General features: G+C 43.4%; 1 protein-coding gene across 2 annotated transcripts; it reads right to left on the reverse strand.

Annotated features, from left to right (window-relative positions):
* Positions 1–3,974: 3,974 nt before the first annotated feature.
* LOC122106539 (E2F associated phosphoprotein) lies at positions 3,975–26,631 on the reverse strand. 2 transcript variants are annotated; one of them, XM_042677918.1, is made up of 6 exons: positions 26,454–26,627; positions 18,553–18,734; positions 14,590–14,685; positions 11,729–11,846; positions 7,207–7,320; positions 3,975–4,553 (listed from the first exon to the last, which is right to left on the reverse strand). In XM_042677918.1, exons 1-6 carry the CDS (start codon positions 26,525–26,527, stop codon positions 4,277–4,279), a joined length of 861 nt encoding a protein of 286 aa, XP_042533852.1. In that variant the 5' UTR covers positions 26,528–26,627; the 3' UTR covers positions 3,975–4,276. The 2 variants fall into 2 exon arrangements, with proteins under 2 accessions (XP_042533852.1, XP_042533854.1); XM_042677920.1 differs by lacking the exons at positions 3,975–4,553; positions 11,729–11,846 and having other exon boundaries at positions 7,250–7,320; positions 26,454–26,631.
* Between the last annotated feature and the right edge of the window lie 1,149 nt (positions 26,632–27,780).

Below are 27,780 nucleotides of genomic sequence, written 5' to 3' on the forward strand. Positions count from 1 at the left end.
ACCATGGTCCTCAGATATCAGACTCCTGAGTAGCTAGAATTATAAGAATGAGCCACTGGCACCCAACTTAACAATTTAATCTTGACTAATGTATTCAAGTGAGATAAGAATGTTGTGAATAGCACTGATGGCTCACACTTATAATTTTAAGAAGGCTGAGATCTGAGGACAAAGAATTGAAGCCTGCCCAGGCAGGAAAATCCATGAGTCTCTTATCTCCAATTAGTGAGAAAAATCTGGAAGTAGACTGTGGCTCAAGTGGTAGAATACCAGCCAAGATGATGCCAGGCCCTGAATTCAAGCCCCCAAAAATAAACATTTCTGCTGGGCACTGGTGGCTCACATCTATAATTCTAGCTACTCAGGAGGCTGAGTTCTGAGGATCATGGTTTAAAGCCAGCCCAGGCAGGCAAGTCTGTGAGACTCTTACCTCTAATTACCCACCAGAAGACCAGAAGTAGAGCTGGCTTAAAGTGGTAGAGCATTAACCTTGAGACAAAAAAGGTGAAGGACAGTTCAAGCCCAACAAAAAAATAAAATAAAAATAATTTCTGGTTGAAGTATGGCCTGGTTCATCATTATTTTGGTCCTTGTTTTGGCAGGGGTTCTAGAGATGCTCCAACATTCTCTTCCTATGTGGCAACTTCCTCCATCACTGTTGTAAACATTGATAAATCCTAACCTTCCTGGATTCCAAGGCAATTGAAAAATGCCTGCAAGAATACATACAAAATAGAGACAAGGATGTTGATCTTTTCTCCTGCTTTTATTCATATATCCATGTAAGAAGTCAGTGTTTTTCATCAAAAGCAGCTTTGGAACATGTTACAAGAGGAGGCAGAGTATAAGACAGCTCTAGATTCCTGTTAACCACCATATAAATGTATTGTCTAAAATTGATTAAGAGTTATGTTGAAGCCGGGCACCAGTGGCTCACACCTGTAATCCTAGCTACTCAGGAGGCTGAGATCTGAGGATCATGGTTCAAAGCCAGCCTAGGCAGGAACATCCGTGCGTCTCTTATCTCCAATAAACCACTCAGAAAACCAGAAGTGGTGCTGTGGCTTAAGTGATAGAGTGCTAGCCTTGAGCTGAAGAGCTGAGGGACAGTGCCCAGACCCAGAGCTCAAGCCCCACAACCCACAAAAAAAAAAAATAAAAATAAGCCCTGTGTGATGGTACATGCCTACATCTCAACAATTAGGAGGCTGAGACAGGGAGATCTTAAAAATTGAAACCAGCCTGGTCTACACAGAGAGATCCTGTCTCAAAAAAAAATCCATATGGTAAGAACATTAGATACCCCCCCAAAAAAAATGACTGAAAGAAAAAGCCTAATAATTGGGAAATCGATACCTCTGAGCAGCAGGATGTTGGTAAAGGAAAGAAAATGCTGGAGGTTTTTTAATGACTGTTTTATTTTTATCACCATTACATATTAACTTGAAAAAATAAAATGGAAAAAATTAAGACAGTTTTCTAATAAAGGGCATGTTTGTTCTATTACCTAAACATTGAAAATGATATTATTCAAGGAAAATAATGCAGGCAATTGGAACACCTGTCTGGATCACTTGTGACAGATTCTCTAAAAATCTTCAGTTTCAAGCCAACAAACGCATATAGGAGATTCTGGTAGTATTACATATCACTGGAAAAAGTAAAATTGTCTTGCAACCAGTACATTATGATTGCATTGTGGAAGGGACCACTAGATTTGATCCAATAGAGGAAAGCTGAACATTTAAAAGTTACAGTTACTTTAGAAACTTGCTCAATCAGGGTTGGTGCACACCAGTCTAGAATACACAAGGCCTGGCTTCAATCCCTAGCATGAAAGAAAGGAAAAAGGAAGGAAGGAAGGAAGGAAGGAAGGAAGGAAGGAAGGAAGGAAGGAAGGAAGGAAGGAAGGAAGGAAGGAAGGAAGGAAGGAAGGAAAGAGAGAGAAAGACGGAAAGACAAAAAGAGAGAGAGAAACAAAGATGGAAAGAGAGAGATAAGGAAGCAAGGAAAGAAGGAAGGAAGGAAGGAAGGAAGGACCTAGGATGGATACCTAAAGCCCTGTAAAAGCTGGCATTTCCTTAGGTGTGGCATTTCTGCACATGTATGGAATCCTGAGAACTCTCCCACCAGCGATTTGAAAACCCAGGATGAGTGGGAAGCTTAACAAAAGTGACTCAGGGGGCTGGGAAGGTGGCTCAGTGGTAGAGCGCTTGCCTTGCATGCCTGAGGCCCTGAGTTCAATTCCTCAGCACCACATAAGCAAAAAGAAAAAAGCCGGAAGTGGCACTGTGGCTCAAGTGGTAGAGCGTTAGCCTTGAGCTGAAGAGCTGAAGGACAGCGCCCAGGCCCAGAGTTCAGGCCCCATGACCAGACCAAAAGAAAAAAAAAAAAAAGAAAAGTGACTCAGCTTCAGAGTCTTTGATTCACACTGGCCTTTCCTCTATCAACAGATTACACATAAATGATCACCTAAGAAGAAGCCAAGAACTGGCCTAAATTCCAGCAAGTACAGAAATTGAAAGGGGCTGGGAAGGTGGCTCAGTGGTAGAGCACTTGCCTTGCATGCATGAGGCCCTGGGTTCAAGTCCTCAGCACCACATAAGCAGAAAAAGCTGGAAGTGGTGCTGAGTTGCTCAACTTCAGCCTTGAGCTGAAGAGCTGAGGAACAGTGCCCAAGCCCAGAGTTCAGAACCCATGACCAACGACAAAAACAAAAACAGATTATTAGAAACTTTGGCTTGTCACTGGTGGCTTCTGCCTGTAATCCTAGCTGCTCAGGAGGCTGAGAGCTGAGAGTTGTGGTTCGAAGCTAGCTAGGCAGGAAAAAAATCGCATGAGACTTTTATCTCCAATTAACCACTCAAAAACTGGCAGTGGTGGGCCTTGTAGCTCAAAGTGATAGAGCACTAGCATTGACTGAAAGAACTTAAGGACAGCACCCAAGCCCTGAGTTCAGTATCTACAACCAACGAAGGAAGGAAAGAGAGAGAGAGGGAAGGAGAGAGGGAGGGAGGGAGGGAGGGAGGGAGGGAGGACGGAAGGAAGGAAGGAAGGAAGGAAGGAAGGAAGGAAGGAAGGAAGGAAGGAAGGAAGGAAGGAAGGAAGGAAGGAAGGAAGGAAGGATGCTAACTTAGCTGTGGGAAATGTATCTGTAAGACTGAAACATTCTACTCTTGTTTGAAAAATCTAAGTTACTTTGATCCATAAGTAACTTTACTACTCAGGAGCAAAGCTTCAGAAGAGGGCTTAAGGACATGGCAATGCAAATACAAACTTTATAGCTTGGGATTCCAGAGGTATGGCTCAGGTGGTAGAAGCACAAGTAGCAAGCCATGAATTCAACTACACACACATACACATACTCTCTCTCTCTCTCTCTCTCTCTCTCTCTCTCTCTCTTTCTCTCTCTCTGTCTCTGTCTCTCTCTCCCTTTCATATACAAAAAAATTATTATTTTTTTTTTTTTTTGTCTGGTCATGGGGCCTGAACTCTGGGCCTGGCGCTGTCCCTCAGCTCTTCAGCTCAAGGCTAGCACTCTACCACTTGAGCCACAGCACCACTTCCGGCTTTTTTCTTTTTGCTTATGTGGTGCTGAGGAATCGAACCCAGGGCCTCAGGCATGCAAGGCAAGCACTCTACCACTGAGCTACCTTCCCAGCCCCCCAAAAAAAATTTTTTTAAACCTTATGAAACTTGGTAGTCTTCAATCATATTCTGAAGCTAGTTTGCAGTTGAGATCTGACATACATTCTTTTACTGGAGTCTCACGCCACTTCCAGTTTTTGAGTAGTTAATTGGAGATGAGTCTCACAGGGAATTTTCTGCCCAGGCTGGCTTTGAACCATGCTTCTCAGATCTCAGCCTCCTGAGTAGTTAGGATTACAAGCATGAGCGTGGCTAAAGGTCTTTTTACACAGCTCAACCTTAGGTATTTTGTTAAGACAACAGAAACAAACATTGAGAAACAAAGATGATTTATAATTTGAGAACATTTTAATTCTAAAGAGCTTTCATAAATAAAAAGCCCCCAAATTTCCAAATGTTCATCAAAAATAGAATGAATTCTGCCTCATCAGAACTCATGAAAAAAACTAAAAGAAAAAAAAGGAAGAGGTAAGAGATAAAGACTAATAACCATTTTCTTTCATAAAGACAAAATACTGCTTCCACAAATAACTCAATATCACTTAATGATATGAATAGATAAAGAGGAAAGTAACTGTCCATATTGCCTTACAAACCACACTGGGAAATCAAATTCCAGTTACATTGTCTAGGAATGGCTTGCTAAAACATTGAAAAAGTGAAAGACTTCATCCTTGTCATAGACTGCCACTTCAGTGGAACATTCTGTGCACATGACTGGATGATAGATTTCTTCCTCTTCTGTCTCTGCCTGCTCTGTAGGATCTTCACGATTAGACTTCATCTTCTTATAGCCCCGCCTTTTCTTCCTGCTCTCTGGGATTTTATACCTTAGAACCTCCTCTTTGTTGACAGAACAATTCATCACAAACATGGCTCTATATTGGGTTTTGTAGGATTCATGCCTAAGAGGAAAATAGAGACTGGATTTATGTTTTAATTTATCCTTCAGATAAAACTTGACAACATCAAAACTCATTGATATATAAATCAAAATAAAGACAAAATAGAAATAAAAGAAAATATAAAGAAATGTGAAAGTTTTTGTTTGTTTGCTGTTGTTTTGCCAGTCCTAGCACTTGAACTCAGGGAGGATGTAGGCACTGTTCCTGAGCTTCTTTTGTTCAAGGCTAGCACTCTACTACTTGATCCACAGCACCACTTCCAGCTTTTTCTGTTTATATGGTACTGAGGAATCCAACCTAGGGCTTCAGGCATGCTAAGCAAGCATTCTACCAGTAAGCTACATCCCCAGCCCAAAGAGTTATTTTAAAATTGGGGAGAAAGCTGGGCACTGGTGGCTCATACCTATAATCCTAGCTACTCAAGAAGCTGAGATTTGCTTAAAGCCAGCCCAAGAAGGAAAAGTCCTGAGTCTTTTTTTTCCATTTATTTATTGCTAATGTAAAGATGATATACAAAGGGGTTACAGTTACGTAAGTCAGATGAAGAGTACATATTCTGGAAGTAAAGCTATGGCTCAAAGTGAAAGAGCACTAGCCTTGAGCAAAAGAGCTCAGAGACAGCACCCAAGCCCTGAATTCAAGCCTCACAACTGACCAAAAAAAAAAAAAAATATATATATATATCTTTTTGAACAATGTCACCCTTCCTTTGCTCTCTCCCAGTTTTTTTTGCTTGTTTTAGGGTTGTCAGTCGTGGAGCCTGAACTCAGGGCTTAGGCGCTGCCTCTTGGCTCCTCAGCAAAAGGCTAGCATTCTACCACTTGAACCACAGTGCTACTTCCAGTTTTTCTGCTTATGTGGTGCTGAGGAATGGAACCCAGGGCCTCATGCATGCAAAGCAAGCACTCTACCACTGAGCCACTTCCCAACCCTCTGTCCCAGTTTTTATATTCCATTCCCACCCACAAGTTGTATAGTTTATTTTCAATGTAGTATCCAGCAAGTATCACTGCTGCATTTGTTTACCCTTTGTCCCATTCTGTGCCATTGCTTACCCTCATAAAGACAAATAAATGAATAAGCCAGACAAATGAAACCAAAAACACCAATAATGAAATGGAGTTCACTTTGATAAATACTATTTTATATGGTCAGATGCACATAGCTATTTTGCCTATGTGAGCCTCTCCTAAGAGTATCCTCCTAGTGTGAATACCTAGAGATCTATATAATTTATCATAGACCAGTGTATTTTTTTTTTCTTTTACCATCCAGTGTATTTACTTGCGATTTAGGCATTTGAGTTCAGAGATTGTCAGGGCCAAAGCCCCAGTGTGGCCTATTTCCCCCTGACTAGTGGCAGCCCTTGCTTGGCTTTGACTAGTTCACACTGGGTAAACTCGCCCACACTGAGTCCCAGGGCCAGCAAACACCTGTGCACATGCTCACCCTGAGCTAGTTAGGAGGGAGCTCCATCAGGTCTACCTCAGGGACTACAAAGGTTAAATTCAGGCCTTTGAGATGAACTTGCACTGGGCAGCTCCTGCTGCCTGCCCAGCTGCTGGGCTGTTCCCACCCCTAGATCACTCCTGCCCACTTGGCCACTGGGTTGGTCAACCCGCTTGTCAGGTGGCTCCCACTGCTGGACTGCTCCTGTTGCCTGGCCATTCCTGCTGCTTGGACACTAGGCTGCTCCCACCCCTAGACCATTCCCATCCATCAGCTGCCAGGGCCCTCTCACAGATCTGCCATATTGGTTGTAAGTTGACAGGTATGACCATGGGAGTTCTCTGGGTCTGGGTTTAGCCATGGCTCACTATCTCCATCTGCACTGTCCAGGTCTGGTGTTGTGGAGTTTTCTGTCAGAATGCTTCAGTCCACTGGTGGGTTCTAGAGGTCAAGGCAGACACCAGGCCACTTTAGTGGCAGGATGGGGGATGGGGGGGAAGTTTTTCAGAGTTTTCCACCCTTATGTGTAGAAGTTATGAGGTTTTTTTTTTCAGTTCCCATGACTCTCTGCTTGTTTATATGTGTTTGTTGGGCTAGGAATGTAGCTCAGTAGTAGAGTACTTGCCCTGCATGCATGAGGCCCTGGGTTCAAGTCCTCAGAACCACATAAGCACAAAAAGCTGCAAGTGGCACTGTGGCTCAAGTGGTAGAACGCTAGCCTTGAGCTGAACTGCTGAGGGACAATAGCCAGGCCCAGAGTTCAGGCCCCACAACTGACCAAAAAAAAAAAAAAAATGCTATATACGTCTGTTATTGATCTTTTGGGGAAAAGTGCATATTAGGAACCCAAATCTCTGTCTGGTTAGAGAGAGTTGGAGCAATTCCATATTGTTTGGGGGCCATCTTACTTCCTCTCCTGCTTTTGTATTCAAAGCTAACACTCTATTACTTGAACCACAGCTCTACTTCCAGCTTCTTGGTGGTTAATTAGAGATAAGAATCTATTGGGTTTGTCTGCCCAGACTAGTTTTGAACTAAGATCCTCAAATCTGAGCCTACTGAGTAGTCAGGATTACAAGTGTGAGCCACTAGTGCCTAGATCAAGTGGCAGGGTGCTAGCCTTGAGCGAAAGAGCTGAGATGGCATCAGGTTTTTTTATTTTTTTTTTACTAGTGCATGTGTATATGTGTGTGTGTTGGATTACCTTTGACAATCAAGGCACAGAGTGGTCATGCAAGCAGGGCAATTCAAGACAGCATCGCTGTTTGGAACTGGCTGTTGTTGCTGACGTGCCCTCGGTAGTCCAAAACCATGATAACTACAATAGAAAAGAAATTAAAAGGGAAAAACACATTAAATGTAAATCTTGGTCTCTAACACCATTCTCCAATAAAAGGAGACTCAGAGAAATGGCTGATTCTAGAAATATAGCATAACCCAAAACAGTACCAGAAAGGGAGAAGTATTAGAACACAACAAAACAAGGAAAAGTGTGCCAAAGGTGATCAGGAGCCAAATAAAGGAGCTCTCAATGTCAAGCTCAAACAACTTGAGATACAAAATAAAACAGTATGGATTATAACTCCATATAAAATAGTCCATACAATCCAATGTGGAAGAAATAACTATATTGTCAAAGCTCATAGAACTCATAAGTGTTATAGACTACGATAGACAATTTGCCCCATGAAAGTTAGAATATGCTTGCGACTTTTACTAAGCATCACTATCCCACAATATTGTGAAATTTGGGAAATTATGTAATCACTTAATCACAATAAAAAATTCAAAAAAAATAAAAAATAATAAAATAGTCCATGCAAACTTAATGTGCATAAATAAATGGAGGTGAGAAAATAAATCTCTATTCAGAAAATTTCAAAATAGCTTATAAAGATATTCTCCAGGTATTGCTTAAGCCTAGCCCACACATAGTGACCTACTTTCAAAGAATACAGTATAACTGGGTAGTGGTACATATCTGGAGTTTCTTTGCTTTGGCTTTTTGTTTGGTGGTTGTTGTTGTTTTGTAAGAACTAGGGCTTGAAACTCAAGACCTAGATGTTATCTCAGCTCTTTCGCTCAAGGCTAGCACCCTGCCACTTGAGCCATAACCCCACTACTGGTTTATTCATGGTGTTTAATTGCAAATAAGAGTCTCATGGACTTTCCAGCCTGGGCTGGCTCCAAACCTCAATCCTCACATCTCAGCCTCCTTGGCACATATCTATAATCCCAGTACTGAGGAGGTTGAGGCAGGAGAGTTGGGCATTCAAGACCACCCTCAACTGCAAAACATAATCTCAGCAAACAAAAATATAATCTCAGTCTAATTATAAGAAAAACATCAGGGGGCTGGGAAGGTGGCTCAGTGGTAGAGCACTTGCCTTGAATGCCTGAGGCCCTGGGTTCGATTCCTCAGCACCACATAAGCAAAAAGAAAAAAGCCAGAAGTGGTACTATGGCTCAAGTGGTAGAGCGCTAGCCTTGAGCTGAAGAGCTGAGGGACAGCGCCCAGGCCCAGAGTTCAGGCCCTACGACCGGACCAAAAAAAAAAAAAAAAAATCAGAAGGACCCTCCTCATATTCCACAGTGCTTCTCAAAGCAATGAAAGTCATCAAAAATAAGAAAGTAGGACTAGAATATAATTTTTAGGTTCATTATCAACATTGGCTAAAGGGGACATAATAAATAAATATATAATGGTGTTCTAAACTGGATCCTGGGACATGAATCGCACATCACCTAAAAACTAAGGAACTATAATAAACTACAAATTTTAGTTAATAATAATAACCATAAGAACATTGGTTCCCAAATTGTGACAGTTAACTGTACATATGAATGTAACAATAGGAGAAACTGTGTATGTTGGGGTGAGGCAGTGGTATATGGAAACTTTTTGCATTATCTGCTCAATTGTTCTGTAAATCTGTAACTCTTCTTTAAAAAAAAATTGCCTCCAAAGCCAGATGCTGGTAGCTCATGCCTATAATCCTAGCAACTCAGGAGGCTGAGATCTGAGGATCACAGTTCAAAGCAAGCCAGTCTTATCTCCAATTAACCACTCAAAAACTGGAAGTAGAGTTGTGGGGCTCAAAGTGGTAGAGCACTATCCTTGAGCAAACAAGGTCATGGACAATGTCCAGGGCCTGAGTTCAAGCCCCACAACAACAACCAAAAAAAAAAAACTCCCGCCTTCCAACAATGCAGTAAAGTTACATTACTAAAATAGAAATGGAAACTCAAGTAGTTAAAGACTTCTGTTTCTATCATTATCAACTGTATTTCAAGGCTCTAGGACAGTTTACAATAAGTGCTCAAAAAATTTTCTGATTGAAAGACTAAAGTATAAGTACATTTATGAAGACATAAAATATGAGTACTTATTTATTTACTTATATATTTTTATGCCAGTATTGGGGCTTGAACTCAGGCTTAGGCACAGTCTCTGAGGTTTTATGCACATAGCTTGTAATCTACCACATGAGCCACACTTCCACTTTTAGTTTTTTGGTGGCTGCTCAGAGAAAAGAGTCGCAAGGACTTTCCTGCCCAGGCTGGCTTCATACTACAATCCCTAGAGCTCAGCCTCTTGAGCAGTTAATGATTATAGGTATGAGCCACTGGCACCATGCCTAGAATATCTATTTTTTAGAAGACTTACAGGAAACTGAAAATACCAAACAAAAGGTAAGGGCTAGGAATGTGGCTTAATAGGAGAGTGACTAGCACACATGAAGCCCTGGGTTCCACTCATTGGTACCATATACAAAGAAAAAGCCAGAAATGCTGCTGTGGCTTAAGTAGTAGAGTGCTAGCCTTGAGCAAAAGAAGCTCAGGGACAGTGCCCAGGCCCTGACTTCACAAGACCTGGGATTGGCCAAAAATTAAAAAAAAGAAAAAAGGAAAATAATTTTGTATTCCTTGCCAAAACACTTCAAATGTTTATAGGGAAAACTCCAGAAAAAAAAAACATGATACATATTTCATAATGTTAAACATCTCCTAGCCAGGTGCCAGTGATACCTGTAATCCTAGCTACTCAAGAGGCTAAGATCTGAGGATCATGGTTCAAAGCCAGCCCAGGCAGAAAAGTCTATGAGACTCTTATCTCCAATAAGAAAATAGGAAGTAGCACAGTAGCTCTAGTGGTAGAGGGCTCACCTTGAGCTGAAAAACTGAGAGACAGCGCCCAGACCCAGAGTTCAAGCCCCATGACTAACCAAAAACAAACAAACAAACAAACCACTTCCAACATAGCACATTTCAAAAACAAAATCCCAAGAAAATCACTCATTTATTCAGTAACTACTGTCTTTTACTAATGTACAAGATACAAGGATACAGCATTGAATAGCCTTCATATCAAAGTTAAATTTGTTCATATTTGTGTGTATGTGTGTGTCAGTCGTGGGCCTGAACTCTGGGCTTGGGCACTGTCCCTCAAGACTTCAGCTCAAGGCTAGCACTCTACCATTTGAGCCATAGTGCCACTTCAGGCTTTTTCTGCTTATGTGGTGCTAAGGAATTGAACTGAACCCAGGGCCTCGTGCATGCAAGGCAAACACTCTACCACCGAGCCACCTTCCCAGTCCTTTTTTTTTTTTTTTTGCCTGTCCTGGTACTTGAACTCTTGGCCTGAGTCCTGTCCCTGGGCTTCTTTTGCTCAACACTAGCACTCTACTTGAGCCACAATGCCACTTCCAGACTTTTCTGGGTTTTTATTGTTGTTGTTTTTTATAATACATATTTTTATTGTAAAGATACTGTACAGAGGGGTTATAGTTACATGGAGTCCATTTCCTATCAAGCATTGTTACCCCCCTCCTTTGTTCAGCCTTTTCTGTTTATGTGGTACTGAATAATCAAACCCAGGGATTCATGCATGCTAAGCAAGCACTCTGAGCCACATACCCAGCCCAACCATTGTATTTTGTTTGTAGGAATGTACAATGGTTCAGTCATGGTGGAAAATAGTTTTGTATTTCCTCAAAAAGTTAATATAGGGGTTGAGATGTAGCTCAGTGGTAGAGTATTCACCTAGCATCTTTGATACCCTGGTCTCAATCCTCAATCCCTAGCACTGGAAAACAAAAAATTAAATAAGTAAAAAATGGAATTTCCATATAATCTAAAAGTTCCTAAGTTCCTAAGTATAGAACCAAAAGACTGAAAATTCAAGTCATGTACTAGTGGTTCACACTTACAATACTAGCTAGTCACTTAGGCGGCAGAGAGTTAAGAGAATCACAGTTTGAGCCTACTCTGAACAAAAAGTTAGTGACATCTCATGTCCACCAATAGCTGGGCATGATGGTATATGCCTATTATCCCAGTTATACAGGGAGGCATATATAAGAGGATCAAAGATCAGGTTGGCACAGTCCTCAAAACCATTTCCCCAAAACAACATAAGCAAAAACAAAGGGCTGATGAAAGGACAGATTGTTAGAGTACCTGCCTAGCAAACACAAAGCTCTGAGTTCAAATCTCCCTCCCAGGGGATGGGAAGGTGGCTCAGTGGTATAGTGCTTGTCTTCCATAAATGAGGCCCTGGGTTCAATTCCTCAGCATCAAATAAGCAGAAAAAGCCAGAAGTGACTCTGTGGCTCAAGTGGTAGAGTGCTATCCTTGAGCTGAAGAGCTGAGAGACAGTGTCCAGGCCCTGAGTTCAAGCCCCAGGACTGGCAATAAATAAATAAATATTAAATTTTATTTCTTACCCTCTTCTCTGTGCATCAACCCATGCTTGGTCTCTATTATCTTTTTCAGGATCATATAATAATTCATCATTTGTTGGAATCCTGTGCCGTTTCTTCTTTTTTTTCTTGGTCACTTGTGCTAATTTTCAAAAGATTAAGGATATGCCTAAGTATTATGTCTAAGGTACGCACTTAATATAAAAGAAGCTATATACTTATTTATATTATGCTAAGAATATTTTAAAACTATTCTTAAAAGAAATGTACTGCACAATTAACAAGCAATAAAAAAAGATGACAGAGAAAGCTCAAACTATTTCTTCATGAAAAACTAGTATCTCAGGGCTGGGAAGGTGGCTCAGTCGTAGAGTGCTTGCTTTGCATGCATGAGGCCATGGGTCTGATTCCTCAGCACCATATAAGCAGAATAAGCCAGAAGTGGCGCTGTGGCTCAAGTGGTAGAGCACTAACCTTGAGGTGAAGAGCTGAAGGACAATACCCAGGCCCAGAGTTCAAGCCCCACCACCACCAACAACAAAAAACTAGTATCTCAGTTGGGCACTGGTAGGTCATGCCTGTAATCCTAGCTACTCAGGTAGCTGAGATCTGAGAATCGTGATTCAAAGCCAGCCAGGGTAGGAAAGTCCATGAGACTCATACAACTCATCACACAAAAACAAAACAAAAAAACAGAAGTGGAGCTATGGCTCAAAGTAGTAGAACGTTAGCCCTGAGTTCAAGCCCTACAACTAACAAAACAAAAATAAAAATACTAGTATCTCAAGAAATGAGTTTTGTTTTTTGTTTTGGGGTTTTTTTTATTGTTGTTTTTTGTTTTTTGTCAGTCATGGGGCTTGAACTCTGGGCTTGGGCACTGTCCCTCAGCTCTTCAGCTCAAGGCAAGTGCTCTACCACTTGAGCCACAGTGCCACTTCTGGTTTTCTGGTGGTTTATTGGAGATAAAAATCTTATGGACTTTCCTGCCCAGGCTGGCTTTGAACCGTGACCTCAGATCTCAGCCTCCTGAGTAGCTAGGATTACAGGCGTGAGCCACCGGCACTCGGCAAGAAATGAATTTTAAATAATGAGAATTTAGTTTCAAAAGGCCACTCAAGACGGCACTGGTGGCTCACGCCTGTAATCCTAGCTACACAGAAGGCTGAGATCTGAGGATCACGGTTCAAAGCCAGCCTGGGCAGGAACATCCGTGAGACTTTTATCTCCAATAAACTACTCAGAAAATAAGAAGTAGCGCTGTGGCTCAATGGTAAAGTACTCACCTTGAGCTGAAGAGCTAAGGGACAGTGCCCAGGCCCAGATTTCAAGCACTACAACCAACCAAAAAAAAAGGCCACTCAATACAAATGAAGAATAAGAACTATTTTGGGGGGGGGGGAGGGGGGGGCAAGGGGTATAGGTCCTGAACTCTAGGCCTGGGCGCTGTCCCTCAGCTCTTCAGCTCAAGGCTAGCGCTCTACCACTTGAGCCACAATGTCACTTCTGGCTTTTTTCTTTTTGCTTATGTGGTGCTGAGGAATCGAACCCAGGGCCTCAGGCATGCAAGGCAAGTGCTCTGCCACTGAGCCACCTTCCCAGCACAGAACTACTTCTTATGTATAAATTCTCTGTAAGTTCTCATGTATTAAATACTAGGGGGGGGGGGGAGGGGAATCAAACATAAAGAAAGAACCTAGCTACCTTGGCATGCACCTATAGTACCCCAGGTACTCAAAAGGCTGAGTTAGGAAAACTGCTTGAGCCAAGAGTGACAGATTGCATGACTAACATTCACAAGGTCCTGAGTTCAGACCTCAGTACACACATACAGGCATGCGCATACACACAGGAAGTATTTGGCTATCCACATACATTGTTGGTGGTGGTGGTGGTGGTAGGACTTGAATTCAGGGTCTGGGCATATTCCTGAGCTCTTTTGCTCAAGGCTAGTACTCTACCACTTTGGGACACAGTGCTATTTGTGGTTTTCTGGTGGCTAATTGGAAATAAACGTCTTTCCTGCCAGGGGTGGCTTTGAACCGTGATCCTCAGATCTCAGCCTCCTAAATAGCTAGGATTACAGGCATGAGCCACCATTACCAGTACACTGGACTTTTTAGTTCCTGGGGCTTGAACTCAGGTTTGCCTGAGTTCTTTTTTTTTCTTAAGGCTAACATTTTACCAATTAAGCCACAGCTCCACTTCCACTTTTTGGAATTTTCTGCCTAGGGTGGCCATCCTTATCTCTAAGCCTCCTGAGTAGCTACCATTACAAGTGTGAGCCACCAGTACCTAGCGGCAAGTCACTATTTAATTCCTAATACATAAAACCAAAAAACCTTCCTTTACCACATAAATGTATTACTATGTATTCCACTTCAATGCCTGTTATAATTAAATCAGTTATTTCCAACACAGAAGGAAAAATTCCACAGGAAAACATAAATGGAGACCAGCTATAGGTGTGAAAAAACAATTTGAGGAACCTAAAAGAACCAATGGGGAAAGAGTGCTGAGTCAGGAGGTACTAAGCAGGACTGGACTCGCCTCCCTCTTCCCCCAGACTGTCCACGCCATGCATCATGCCTGCGTGCCAGCTTTGCTTCTCACATCAACCACCTGCAATTATTTCTAAAAGATTAAACTGAGGGAAATCCTAAAGACAAATAACTGTTAGGTAAACCTTTCTCGAACTATAAACTGGTGGGGGCTAGGAAGATGGCTCAGTGGTAGAGTGCTTGCCTAGCAGGCATGACGCCCTGGATTTGATTCCTCAACACCACATAAACAGAAGATACAGATATAGATATATAGATATGTACATATATATATATATATATATATATATATATATATATAAACTGGTAAACAAAGTATGTACTTACCTGTTTTGTCTTCATCCTCAGAATCAGAATCAAAATATATATCATCATAGTACTTTGTTGGTGCTGTTCCAATTATCTCATTTCCTGAAGAAGACCCTATTCAAGTTGGAAGTATAGTTTACAACCATAGAATACCAAAAGACAAACCTTCACACACTTCTCTATCATCTCAAAGTACCATCAACTTACTCATAATTTCATTTGGATGGTGAAATCCTTTCCCATTAGTGACCTACTTGATTTCTGTGCCCTAAGCTATTACAAGGCATTAGCCCTCCATAGTGCAAGTGTTCTACATCATGAGAAAATTCTTTCTCCCTTCCTATAAATCTACTTATATTAAAAAAAAGATATTGCAGGTTGCCAGCATCTATTGCTCTACTATTTTTTTTTTTTTTGGTTGGTCATGGGTATTGAATTCTGGGCCTGGGCACTGTCCCTGAGCTCTTCAGCTCAAAGCTAGTGCTCTACCAGTTGAGCCACAGTGCCATTTCCTGTTTTCTGGTGTTTAATTGGAGGTAAGTCTCACAGACATTCCTGCCCGGGCTGGCTTTGAATCGTGATTCCCAGATCTCAGCCTCATGAGTAGCTAGGATTACAGGCGTGAGCCACCAGCATCCAGCTCCATCTCTCTTCTTTTCAGCCATGCAGTATACTATGAAGAACAAGGAATAGTATCTTGGGGTTTATGATTGGGGTGTGCATATGTGTGTGTGTGTGTGTGTTGTAGTACCTTGGGGTTTATGATTGGGTGAGTGTGTGTGTGTGTGTGTGTGTGTGTGTGTGTGTGTTATAGTACCTTGGGGTTTATGAGTGTGTGTGTGTGTGTGTGTGTGTGTGTGTGTGTGTGTGTGTGTGTTGGTCCTGGGCTTAAACTCAGGATCTAGGCACTGTTCCTGGGCTCTTTTTTTTGCTCACTACCATGTGAGCCATAGTTCCACTTCCTGATTTTTGTGATTTACTGGAGAGAAGAGTTCAAGAAACTTTTCTTCCTGTGCTGATCCTCAGATCTCCTGGTCCTAATCCTGAATAGGATTACAGGCAGGAGCCACCAACCTGACAGTATCTTACTTTCAGGGGCAGAATGGAAAGAGAATAAAAACTCCACAGAAATTGAGCACTGGTGGCTTACACCTGTAATCCTAGCTACTCAGGAGGATGAGCTCTGCATATCAGGTTCAAAGTTAGCCCAGGCAGACAAATCCAAGAGACTCAATCTCCACTTACTCAGAAAAAGCCAACACTGAAGAGACATGTAGCTCAAAAGGTAGAGCACCAACTGTGAGCGGAAAAAGCCAAGTGAAAGGAATTCAAACCTGAATAGCAGGGCTGGGAAGGTGGCTCAGTGGTAGAGTGCTTGCCTTCCTTGTATGAGGCCCTGGGTTCAATTCCTCAGCACCACATAAGCAGAAAAAGCAAGTAGCTCTGTGGCTCAAGCTGAAGTACTGAGGGACAGCACGTAGGCTCAGAGTTCAGGCCCCATGACTGACAAAAAAAAAAACAAAAAAAAACAGTAGCAACACACACACACACACACACAGAAAAAAAACTCCACAAGAAGAAGGGAATGGGTGTCATAAACTAGGCACCAGTGGGTCATGCTTATAATCCTAGCTCTTCAGGAGGCTGAGATTTGAGGATGAGGTTCAAAGCCAGCCTGGGCAGAAAAGTCTGTGAGACTCTTATCCTCAATTAAACACCAAAATAAGCCCAAAGTGGAGCTGTGGCTCAAGTACTAGCGCACTAGCCTTGAGCACAAAAGGTCAGGGACTATGCTGAGTTCACACCCTAGGATGAAACACACATACACACACACACACACACACACATACACACACACACACACATACACACACACACACACACACACACACACACACACAAAACTAGTCTTCTTCTTTCCAGGTGTACCCAGTGCCACACCATCATTTATATTTGTCATTACATGCCTGTAATCCTGTCTTCCTCTAACACTTGCTTAAGTTATTATTATTATTATATGCTTTCATTTCTAATACACAACATATCAACATGAAATCAGTGCTGAGGAGTCCTACTTTCACAAACCAGTTTTCAGGCTAACTTCATTTCACATAAAACACCTCAAAATGAATCAGGCTGTAATACCAGTACTTTGGAGGCTGAAACAATATAACCATTCATTTCAAGCCAGCCTTGACTCTACAGTTAAGATTCTGTCCCAATGAAACAAAAATACAGCCAAGCACCAGTGACTCATACTTGTAAGCCTAGCTACTTTAGAAGGCTAAGATATGAGGATCACAGTTCAAGAACAGCTTGAGCAGAGAAATCCAAAGAGTCTTATTGCCAATTAACCATCAGAAAAACAGAAGTGGAGGCATGGCTCAAGTGATAGACCAGCCTTGAAAAAGGCTGTGAAAAAAGTCAAGTATAAGTTTAAGGCACTGAGATCAAGCCCCAGTATTGCACCAAAGGGGAAAGAAAAAAAAATCAAAATCATGTTTCATTACTTATTAAAATACAACAAGAAGCCAGACACTGGTGGCTCACACCTGTATTTCTAGTTACTCAGAAGGCTAAGCTCTGAGGATCTCAATTCTAAGCCAGCCCAGGCAGGAAAATCAGTCTTAGGGCTTATAGGCACTATCCCTGAGCTTCTTTTGCTAATGGCTAGTGCTCTATCACTTGAGCCACAATGCCACTTCCAGCTTTTTTGAGTAGTTTATTGGAGATAAGAGTCTCACAGACTTTCCTGTCCAGGCTGGCCTCAAACCCAGATCCCTGGATCTAAGACTCCTGAGTAGCTGGGATTACAGGCGTGAGCCACTGGTACCCAGCTCGGGAAGACTTTTATCTCCAATAAACTGCTCACAAAAAGCTGGAAGGTGCTGTGGCTCAAGTGGTAGAACGCTGGCCTTGAGCACAATGGGGCTCAGGGACAGCAGCCAAGCCCTATGTTCAAGCCCAGGACTGCCAAAAAAAAAAAGGGAGGGGGGCTGGGAATATGGCTTAGTGGTACAGTGCTTGTCTCACATGCACGAAACCCTAGGTTCAATTTCTCAGTACCACATACACAGGAAAAGCCAAAGTAGGGCTGGGAAGGTGGCTCAGTGGTAGAGTGCCTTGCATGCATGAGGCCCTGGGTTCGATTCCTCAGCACCACATATGCAGAAAAAAGCCGGAAGTGGTGCTGTGGCTCAAGTGGTAGAGCACTAGCCTTGAGCTGAAGAGCTGAGGGACAGCGCCCAGGCCCAGAATTCAGGCCCCATAACTAACCAAAAAGAAAAAGAAAAAGCTGAAGTAGCACTGTGGCTCAAGTGGTAGAGCACTAGCCCTGAGCACAGAGAGGCTCAAGGATGGAGCCCAGGCCCTGAGTTCAAAAAACCCTAAGACCAGAAAAAAATAAAAACAATAAACAACAATTTCTGATGATACATCATTAAATCTGACATGTGTCATCTACCCTAAAAATACTTTTATAAGCACATGTGTCTTTTTTTTTTTTTTTTTGGTTGGTCATGGGGCTTGAACTCTGGGCCTGGGCGCTGTCCCTCAGCTCTTCAGCTCAAGGCGAGCGCTCTACCACTTGAGCTACAGCGCCACTTCCGGTTTTCTGGTGGTTTATTGGAGATAGGAGTCTCACGGTCTCTCCTGCCCGGGCTGGCTTTGAACTGCGATCCTCAGATCTCAGCCTCCTGAGTAGCTAGGATTACAGGCGTGAGCCACCAGCGCCCGGCTGTGTCTTTTTTTTAAACCTTTTAATAATAACCACAAAAGGAAATAATACATATGAACACTACTAAATATACATGACATACCCCATAGTCAGCAAATAAAACTCGGGCTCAGATTGCCAAACATATTTATTCCTCCAAGTAGTAAGTACCTATTGAGCACCTAGAGACCCCAAAGCCCACAGACAAGGTTCTTGCCTTTATAGAGCTTACAAAAACATACATAAAAACAAAACCAAAAGTTTACCAGTTCCCAGAGAGGATAACTTGTCCTCCATTGTTTTTATGGTAGAATTTAACTCAGCTTCCATTTCTTTTTCAAACTCATCTTCACTAGATGATTCACTTTCCCCAGTAAGACATTCTCTGATGAGTTTGCGTTTTTGGTCCGGAGTTCCATGTAAAAGCACATCTACTTCATCTTCAGAGCTATCATTTGAAACACAAGGAACATTAATATTTAAAAATTAAAATTAGGAGCTAGGCACTGGTGGCTCAAGCTTGTAATCCTACCTACTCAGGAGAATTAGACCTGAGGATCATGGTTCAAAGCTAGCCCAGCAGGCAAGTCCATGAAACTCATGTCTCCAATTAATCACCAGAAAACCAGAAATGGAGCTGTGGCTCAAAGTGGTAGAGAGTTAGCTTTGAGCTGAAGAGCTCAGGGACAGCACCTAGGCCCAGAGTTCAAGCCCCACGACCAATAAAAAAAAAAGCAGGGCTTTGGGTCTGGCTTAGTGATAGAGTGCTTGCCTAGCATACATGAAGCCCTGGGTTCAATTCCTCAGTACCACATAAACAGAAAAATCTGGAAGTGGCACTATGGCTCAAGTGGTAGAGTGCCAGCCTTGAGCACAGAGAGGCTCAGGGACAATGTCCAGGCCCTGAGTTTTAAGCCCCAAGATTGGAGGGAAAAAAAAAACTCCCTACTATTTCAAATAGCAATTACCAATAGATCAACTAATTCTCCATATTAATGTCTACATAACATTTCCTCTCATGTATGCTTATTTCTAAATTCATTGCCATTAAACTTTACATGAACATTTCTGCATGTTATCTTGTTTTTGTTCATTTCTTTAGGATATTTGTGTACAATTAGACACAAATTTTTTTTGTTATCATGCTGCTTTCCAAAAGCACTGCACCAATTCATATTTCCATCAATATTAGTTTTTCTCACAGAACTATGAGGTTTATAAACTGGATATTCAAATAAAACTTAAAATGTACAATTAATATATAGCTAATATGTCAACAGGATATACATTAATAATGGTAATTAAACACAACTTAAAAAGCACAGTGTTGGGCTGAGGATGGCTCAAGTAGTAAAGTGCCCCGCCCAACAAGTGTGAAGCCCTGAATTTAACTCCAGTACCAAGGGGGGAGGGTACAGGAGTACAATAGAGAACTGTAAAAAGAGAGAAAGCTAAATTACATTCCATATTCTCCTAAGTAATTTCCACCCATTTATCTTGCTTTCTGTGATTGGGTTCCCCATCAACTGTATTAACGTGTGTGTGTGTGTGTGTGTGTGTATGTGCCTGTGTGTGTGTGTGTATGTGCCTGTGTGTGTGCCTGTGTGTGTGTGTATGTGCCTGTGTGTGTGTGTATGTGCCTGTGTGTGTGTGTGTGTGTGTGTATGTGCCTGTGTGTGTGTGTGTGTGTGTGTGTGTGTGCGCGCCTGTCCGGGGACTTGAACTCAGGACCTGGGTGCTTTCCCTGAGTTTTTCTGCTCAAAGCTAGCACTGTACCAATTGGGCCACAGCCCCATTTTCAACATTTTTGAGGTTTAACTAGAGAAATGAGTCTCCTAGGCTTTCCTGCCCAGGCTGGCTTCAAATGGTGATCCTCAGCCTCCTGAGTAGGTAGAATTATAGGTGTAAGCCACCAGCACACAGCAGATAATGATATAATTAAACCAGATATTAGGAGTGTTAAAAAATGAATTAAATGCCTAAAACATTTCTAATACAATCAGTAGTACATAAGTAGCATTCACTTATTCATGAACTAGTAAATAGTGAAAGAATGTCTCAATCTTGTACCCATCTTCAAAATAGAACAAAGTTGTTGAGGGTCCAGCAGAAGGTAAATCAGTAAAACACAATTCTCTTGAGAACTTAGCCAAAGTCTACTTCCAGAAAATGCCCCATATGACAGATAAATTGGCATCCTAGCCAACACGCTCCCTTTCTCTGTTACCACTATTTCCACTCAGGTCTCTTAGCTAAGCATCTTCAAGCCTCTGATCTCTTCAATTTCATAGAGTCTCAATATACTGCCAGAATATTACTCCTGAAGAACTCTCATCTCCTCACTACCCAACTCAGGAAACTTCAACTAAAATCCTCTAAGTACAACACTCAAACTAGTTTTGTAAGCCAGGCACTGGAGGCTCAAGACTATAATCCTAGTTACTTGGAAGGCTGAGAATATGATTCCAGACCAGCCTAGGCAGAAAACTTCACAAGACTTCTCAAGAGAACTTAGGTGTCATGGTGCTCTAGCAAGAAACTTAAAATATATTCAATTCTAGGCAGAATTCAGGTGTGGGCAGACACTTGGGCAAGATGCAAGAGCCTATCTCAAAAATAACCAGTACACTGAGAGGAGTGTTCAATCACAACCTCACATGCAGTTAAGTTCATTTGTTTCAAGTTGTTCCTCCATTTTAATAATTATTTTCCTGTTAATGTAACTTTATTTTTATTAATACAGACACAATGTATAGAATCAAATAAGCTAAAATGTCATAAGGGGGAAAAAAAGTAAATAATCAATACCAAAAAGGGTAGAGGCATGTCTCAGCAGCAAAATACCTGCCTAGAAAGTCCAAGGCCAGGGCCTGGGAAGGTAGTTCAGTGGCAGAGCGTTTGCCTTGCATGCATGAGGCCCTGGGTTCCATTCCTCAGCACCACATAAGTAGAAGAAAAAAAAAAAAAAAAAGCTGGAAGTGGCACTGTGGCTCAAGTGGTAGAGTGCTAGCCTTGAGCTGAAGAACTGAGGGACAGCGCCCTGGCCCAGAGTTCAGGACCCACCACCGGATCCATCCCCCTTCCCCCCAAAAAAAGAAAGTCCAAGGCCCTGATTTCAAACTCCAGTACTGACAAAAAATAAAAATAGACTTTTCGCTATTATTATTAAGGTAAGTCTGGCTCTAGCTTACCTTGCCAATCTCACATATCACAATTACCCTCTTCCTACCCTTTAGTACTCAACTAAGGGCAATTTTGCCCTCATGGTACAGTTATGGTTCAAGACACTGGTGGCAGAGAAAGAGACAATTAACATGTATTAGATAGTCAGGGATGCTGCTAAGCATCCAACAATGCACACGATATCCCCAGCAAAAAAGAAGTATCTGAGCCGGGTGCCAGTGGTTTATGCCTGTAATCCTAGCTACTCAGGAGGCTGAGATATGAAGATCGAGGTTCAAAGCCAACCTAAGTAGGAAAGTCTATGAGACTCTTATCTCTAATTAACTACAAAAATGCCAGAACTGGACCTGTGACTCAAAAGGTAGATTGCCTTGAGCAAAAAAGCTCCAGGACAGACAAACAAATAAAAAACAGGGCTGGGAAGGTGGCTCAGTGGTAGAGCGCTTGCCTTGCACGCATGAGGCCCTGGGTTCGATTCCTCAGCACCACATAAGCAAAAAGAAAAAAGCCGTAAGTGGCACTATGGCTCAAGTGGTAGGGCATTAGCCTTGAGCTGAAGAGCTGAGGGACAGCGCCCAGGCCCAGAGTTCAGGCCCCACGACCAGACCCCAAAAAAATAAAAAATAAAAAACAGAGCAAGAGGATCTCTTTTTTTTTTTTTTTGTCCAGTCGTGGGGCCTGAACTCTGGGCCTGGGCGCTGTCCCTCAGCTCTTCAGCTCAGGGCTAGTGCTCTACAACTTGAGCCACAGCACCACGTCCGGCTTTTTCTGTTTATGTGGTGCTGAGGAATCGAACCCAGGGCCTCAGGCATGCAAGGCAAGCGCTCTACCACTGAGCCACCTTCCCAGCCCCAGAGCAAGAGGATCTCTGTGACAACAGACACAGGACAGTCTGTACCATGGCTGTCTTAATAACCATACCCTAGCTGTGATACTACTATATATTTTAATACATTAATATTGGAAAAAGGGTACACAGGATCTGTCTGTATTATTCCAAAACTGCATGTAATCTACAACAACTATGAAATTAAAAAAGATTTTAAGAAGCCAGGCGCCAGTGGCTCATGCCTATAATCCTAGCTACTCAGGAGGCTGAGAGCTGAGGATCATAGTTCCAAGCCAGCCTGGACAGGAAAGTCCGTGAGACTCTTATCTCTAATTAACCACTAAAAAACCGTAAGTGGTACTGTGACTCAGGTGGAAGAGCAGTGGCCTTGAGCTGAAGAGCTCAGGGACAGCACCCAGGCTCAGAGTTCAGGACCCAGGACAAAAATAAATAAATAAATAAATAAATAAATAAAAATAGATCTTTAGCTGGGTGCCAGTGGCTCATGCCATCCTACTCAGGAGGCTGTGATCTGAGGATTCAGGTTTAAAGCCAGCCCATGCAGACAAATTCCAGAGACTCTCATCTCCAATTAACCAGCAAAAAGCCAGAAGTAGATGTATGGCTCAAGTGGCAGTGCCACCCTTGAACAAAAAAGCCAAGCCAAGAGCACAAGGCTCTGAAATCAAGCCCCATTACCAGGACATATACACACAAAAATGGAATCATATGGCAAGGAGATTACTTTTTTTTTTTTTGTCGGTCGTGGGGCTTGAACTCTGGGCTTGGGCGCTGTCCCTCAGCTCTTCAGCTCAAGGAGAGTGCTCTACCACTTGAGCTACAGCGCCACTTCCAGTTTTCTGGTGGTTTATTGGAGATAGGAGTCTCACGGTCTCTCCTGCCCGGGCTGGCTTTGAACCGTGATCCTTAGATCTCAGCCTCCTGAGTAGCTAGGATTACAGGCATGAGCCACCAGCGCCCGGCGAGATTACTCTTTTTGCAAATTTCCTCCAATCCTTGTAATTCAAGAAAAGACTGTCTTAAGCACAGCCAAAAGAAATAAAACATTTATGAGTAGGGACAAGAGGGGAAACTAGGGGAAAGCAAAGGAAGGGGTAGCATTATCCAAAACAGAAATGTACTCATTAGTTGACTTATTTTTTTGTTTTTTTTAAATTATTGTGAAAATACCATACAGAGGGGTTACAATTACATGTGCAAGATAGTGAGTACATTTCTTTTTTTTTTTTTTTTTTGGTCGGTCATGGGGCTTGAACTCTGGGCCTGGGCGCTGTCCCTCAGCTCTTCAGCTCAAGGCGAGCGCTCTACCACTTGAGCTACAGCGCCACTTCCAGTTTTCTGGTGGTTTATTGGAGATAGGAGTCTCACGGTCTCTCCTGCCCGGGCTGGCTTTGAACTGCGATCCTCAGATCTCAGCCTCCTGAGTAGCTAGGATTACAGGCGTGAGCCACCAGCGCCCAGCTGTACCTTTCTTATCAAGCATTGTTGCCTCCTCCATTGGTTACTTATGAAACAGTAATCCCTTTGCCCTCTGTAAACACCTTAAGAATAACAATAAAATTATGTTTTTGTTTTTGTTTTGTTTTTTGGTCGGTTGTGTGGCTTGAACTCTGGGCCTGGGCGCTGTCCCTCAGCTCTTCAGCTCAAGGCTAGCACTCTACCACTTGAGCCACAGCACCACTTCCGGCTTTTTCCGCTTACATGGTGCTGAGGAATCGAACCCAGGGCCTTGTGCATGCAAGGCAAGCACTCTAACACTGAGCCACCTTCCCAGCCCCAAAATTATGTATTTTTTTTTTAAGAGATAAGTGACAGGGCCGGGAAGGTGGCTCAGTGGTAGAGTGCTTGCCTTGCATGCATGAGGCCCTGGGTTCGATTCCTCAGCACCACATAAACAGAAAAGGCTGGAAGTGGCACTATGGCTCAAGTGACAAGTGCTAGCTAGCCTTGAGCTGAAGAGCTGAGGGACAGTGCCCAGGCCCAAGAGTTCAAGCCCACAACCAACAGGAAAAGAGATAAAACATTTGAGCCCTGCACATTTTTATTAAATGTGCCAAGAATGCAGTGTTTTGACCATTCTTCATCCAGGCCATTTCCCAGCACTGTGTGAACAGTGAGCAACCTTAAGAAATGAGATAAGGGGGGCTGGGAAGGTGGCTCAGTGGTAGAGCGCTTGCCTTGCATGCTCGAGGCCCTGGGTTCGATTCCTTAGCACCATATAAGCAAAAAGAAAAAAGCCGGAAGTGGCACTGTGGCTCAAATGGTAGAGCGCTAGCCTTGAGCTGAAGAGCTGAGGGACAGCACCCAGGCCCAGAGTTCAGGCCCCACTACCGGACCCAAAAAAATAAATAAATAAATAAAAGAAATGAGATAGGGGCTGGGAAGGTGGCTCAGTGGTAGAGCGCTTGCCTTGAATGCATGAAGCCCTGGGTTCAATTCCTCAGCACCACATAAGCAAAAAGAAAAAAAGCGGAATTGGTGCTGTGGCTCAAGTGGTAGAGGCTAGCCTTGAGCTGAAGAGCTGAGGGACAGCGCCCAGGCCCAGAGTTCAGGCCCCACAACCGGACCCAAAAAATAAAAAAATAAAAAAAAAAAAAAAAAGAAATGAGATATTGTCTTTTTCCAAGGTTTATTTACTGCTGCTACAAAACAGGTAGAGTCTCTAAGTTCAAGTGTTCTTTAGACACAATGCCAACACACTGAATGTGCATCATTGATTAACCTCATTCCTATGATCCAGAAGAGCAATGAACATGACACTCTCTGTGCTATGTGCACTCTTTTCTCTCTGCCCCAGAAGTCTCCATAAAACAGTAGCAGGCTGTAAATTATTAGATTATAAAATAAAATCCTGACAGATATGTCTCTAAACACTACATTCTTTTTAAAATAAGTTCTGCCCAGTACTAAGAATTTCAGGCCATCTGGAATTATGACAGACAGGAAGAGGGGGGGGGGAGAAAGGGGAGGAAGGAGGAGAGGGAACAGGAGAAAGGGGAGGAAAGGTGAGAAGAGGAGAGGGGAAGGGGAGGGGAAAAGGGAGAGAGCTGGCAGGAGAGGGGAAGAGAGGAGAGGACAGGACAGGAGAGAATATAGCTACAGACACTAAAAGCATCACAAGTGGTAAGACAATTGAGCTCTGAAGGCCTTGAGTTCCAACTCCAGCATCACAAAATTTACCTACAAAATCTTAAGTTGATCGTACGACCTAAGATATTAAATGAATAACCTTGGTATATATGGTAATAGTAATAGCAAAAAGGCACAAATCCAGAAAATATTACTATATTCCAATCAAAAGAAGTTTATTAATTGATGCCTGCATGTACCTCCTTTCACAGACAGGGCCATTAACTGACACTGGTTCGCAAGGAATCCTGGTAACCCTCCTCATACCTCACAATGAAAATCTCCACAGCAGTCTTCCCTTCCCTGCCTACAACCCTTCCCCAGAATGACGAAGCAACACTGTGAATGGACAGCTTCGCAAAAAAAGAAAAACGAAAAAAAGCTTCGAGGCACAGAACTAATGTTCAGAATTAATTACAAATGGAAACTGCTGACACCTACAGAAATAGCTAACGTTGACTGGAAATCTCTTGGTGATATGACTAGAAGTTTGGGGCTCGGTGGCTGAGGGTTTGCCTAGCTTGCACGAGGCTAACAGGCCACATACACATACAAATTAATCTCGTTAACTAGAACGACCTTGTCATGGTCCAAAACTGCTGGTCCACGATTCCTTTATTTCTGTCCAGACGTGCAGTCTACGTGAAGGCCTGTGGGGCTCACAGCGAACGTGATACATCCCCATACTTAGCAGACTGCGTTTTGTAGCCGAGAAGCCGAAGATGGGTCACACTGCTAGTAAGCCACACACAGAACTCCATGACGATTCACCATGGGGCACCCACTGACTCGGGAATGTCTTCCCCCGAGCTAGTGCTCCCCTGGTCCCCGCTAACGGCAGAGCCATAGCACCAGATCCCTCCCTGGGACCCCAACGAGCGGCCGACGGGCGCCGGGCGGACGGTCCGCACGGCCGGACAGACGCAGCCGTGGAAGAGGCCCAAGGCCCAGCCTGCGCTCAACGCCAGAGCGGAGCCGGGGGGCCGGGGTGGCGCAGGAGCCCACCTGCTCAAAGCTGGTTCTTCGTCGCTAGGCTCTTCCAGCGCGTAGGGATCGTAGTCATCCTGAAGCCGGTTCATGGTGGCCTTCAACGGCCACGCACCGCATCAGAACCTCGGGAGCAAAGTACTTTTACTGAGGCATCCCGACCGGCACTTCCGCCCAAACATCCGGGTCCCCAGTCGACGCCTGCGCAAACAGCTCAAGAACCGGAAGTGGGAACGATAACGCGGGGCGGGGCTAATGGCGTTAACGTGGAAAGAGTAATACCTGTCTCGCAAAGAATTGGGTGGAATTGGAGGTGTGACGCAAGTGGTGGGGAGACTACCCTAAGTGAAAAAGCCTAGTGAGAGCGAGGGGCCGAGAGAAGCCCCAATACCAGCACCATGAATGAATGAATGGACGATGAATGAATGAATCATATTCGTAACAGGTAGTCTCTGAGACAGCGGTCTCTACCTGATTGTCTTGATCGTCTATGTACAGTGCTCCAGGTAACCTAATGGGTGAAAGCCATCCTGTAATCTCACAGGTACCCAACACTATCACCCGAGTACCTCCAGTCTCCTGGCCACAAGCCCTAAGCCTTCCTTCCATTCCGTGGTTCTCTGGAGAGCCTTCACTCTTCATTCTCAACTCTGCTAGATTACCGAATTTGCCCCTTTTTGTCACGTTTTTCGGTTCGATCCCCCCTTGGACTGCATGACCTTATAATTTAAAGTGGTGTAAGCGCCGCTGACAAGTACCGTTCAGTGCTTTCTCCAGCTAGCACATCTAGTCTCGTAGAGGGCCAGCCTACACCATTTACTACTGATGGGCGACACAAGGGGTGACTCTGCTTTCAACCTCTTTAAAACTATCCAAGAGATCAGTCTGCAGAAAAGCATGGCTGGTGAGGGAACTCGCTCATTTTTTTTTAAATTATTATTAAGAAGTTAATAACATTTCAAGTTCTCCTCCAGAAACGCATTGGCTTGATGGCAAAGGTGAAAACTACCATTTGGACGACAATTCCTCGGGACCATACAAACGGAAAAGGCTGGAAGTGGCGCTGTGGTTCAAGTGGTAGAATGCTAGCCTTGAGCACAGAAGCTAAGGGGACAGTGCCCAGGCCCTGAGTTCAAGCCCCAGGACTGGCAAAAGATAAAATATACAGTAACAAAGCATGGCTGGTGCCTGTGGCTCGATCGTCACTGAAGATCAGATCTCCACTGTCCTCTCCTACACCGTCCAGGAAAACCAAGCTTTCGTGCTAGTGGTCTCTGCTGCGACCCTTCTGAGGAGGGTCTCTCCTCTGCCATCCCGAGAACGCTTCCAGGAGAGGCCGCGCACG

This window comes from Dipodomys spectabilis, unplaced genomic scaffold (assembly GCF_019054845.1).
Source record: "Dipodomys spectabilis isolate Male_0828 unplaced genomic scaffold, ASM1905484v1 ptg000042l, whole genome shotgun sequence".
Classification (NCBI taxonomy): Eukaryota; Metazoa; Chordata; class Mammalia; order Rodentia; family Heteromyidae; genus Dipodomys; species Dipodomys spectabilis.

What these genes read in the sequence shown, in the direction of transcription:
- LOC122106539 (XM_042677918.1), bottom strand. Translation starts at nt 26,527, where the DNA reads ATGAACCGGCTTCAGGATGACTACGATCCCTACGCGCTGGAAGAGCCT. An exon ending in GTTATCCTCTCTGGGAACTG is followed by an intron (nt 14,686 to 18,552) that starts GTAAACTTTTGG and finishes CAACTTGAATAG; the next exon opens with GGTCTTCTTCAGGAAATGAG. An exon ending in CTGTGCCTTGATTGTCAAAG is followed by an intron (nt 4,554 to 7,206) that starts GTAATCCAACAC and finishes TTTTCCTCTTAG; the next exon opens with GCATGAATCCTACAAAACCC.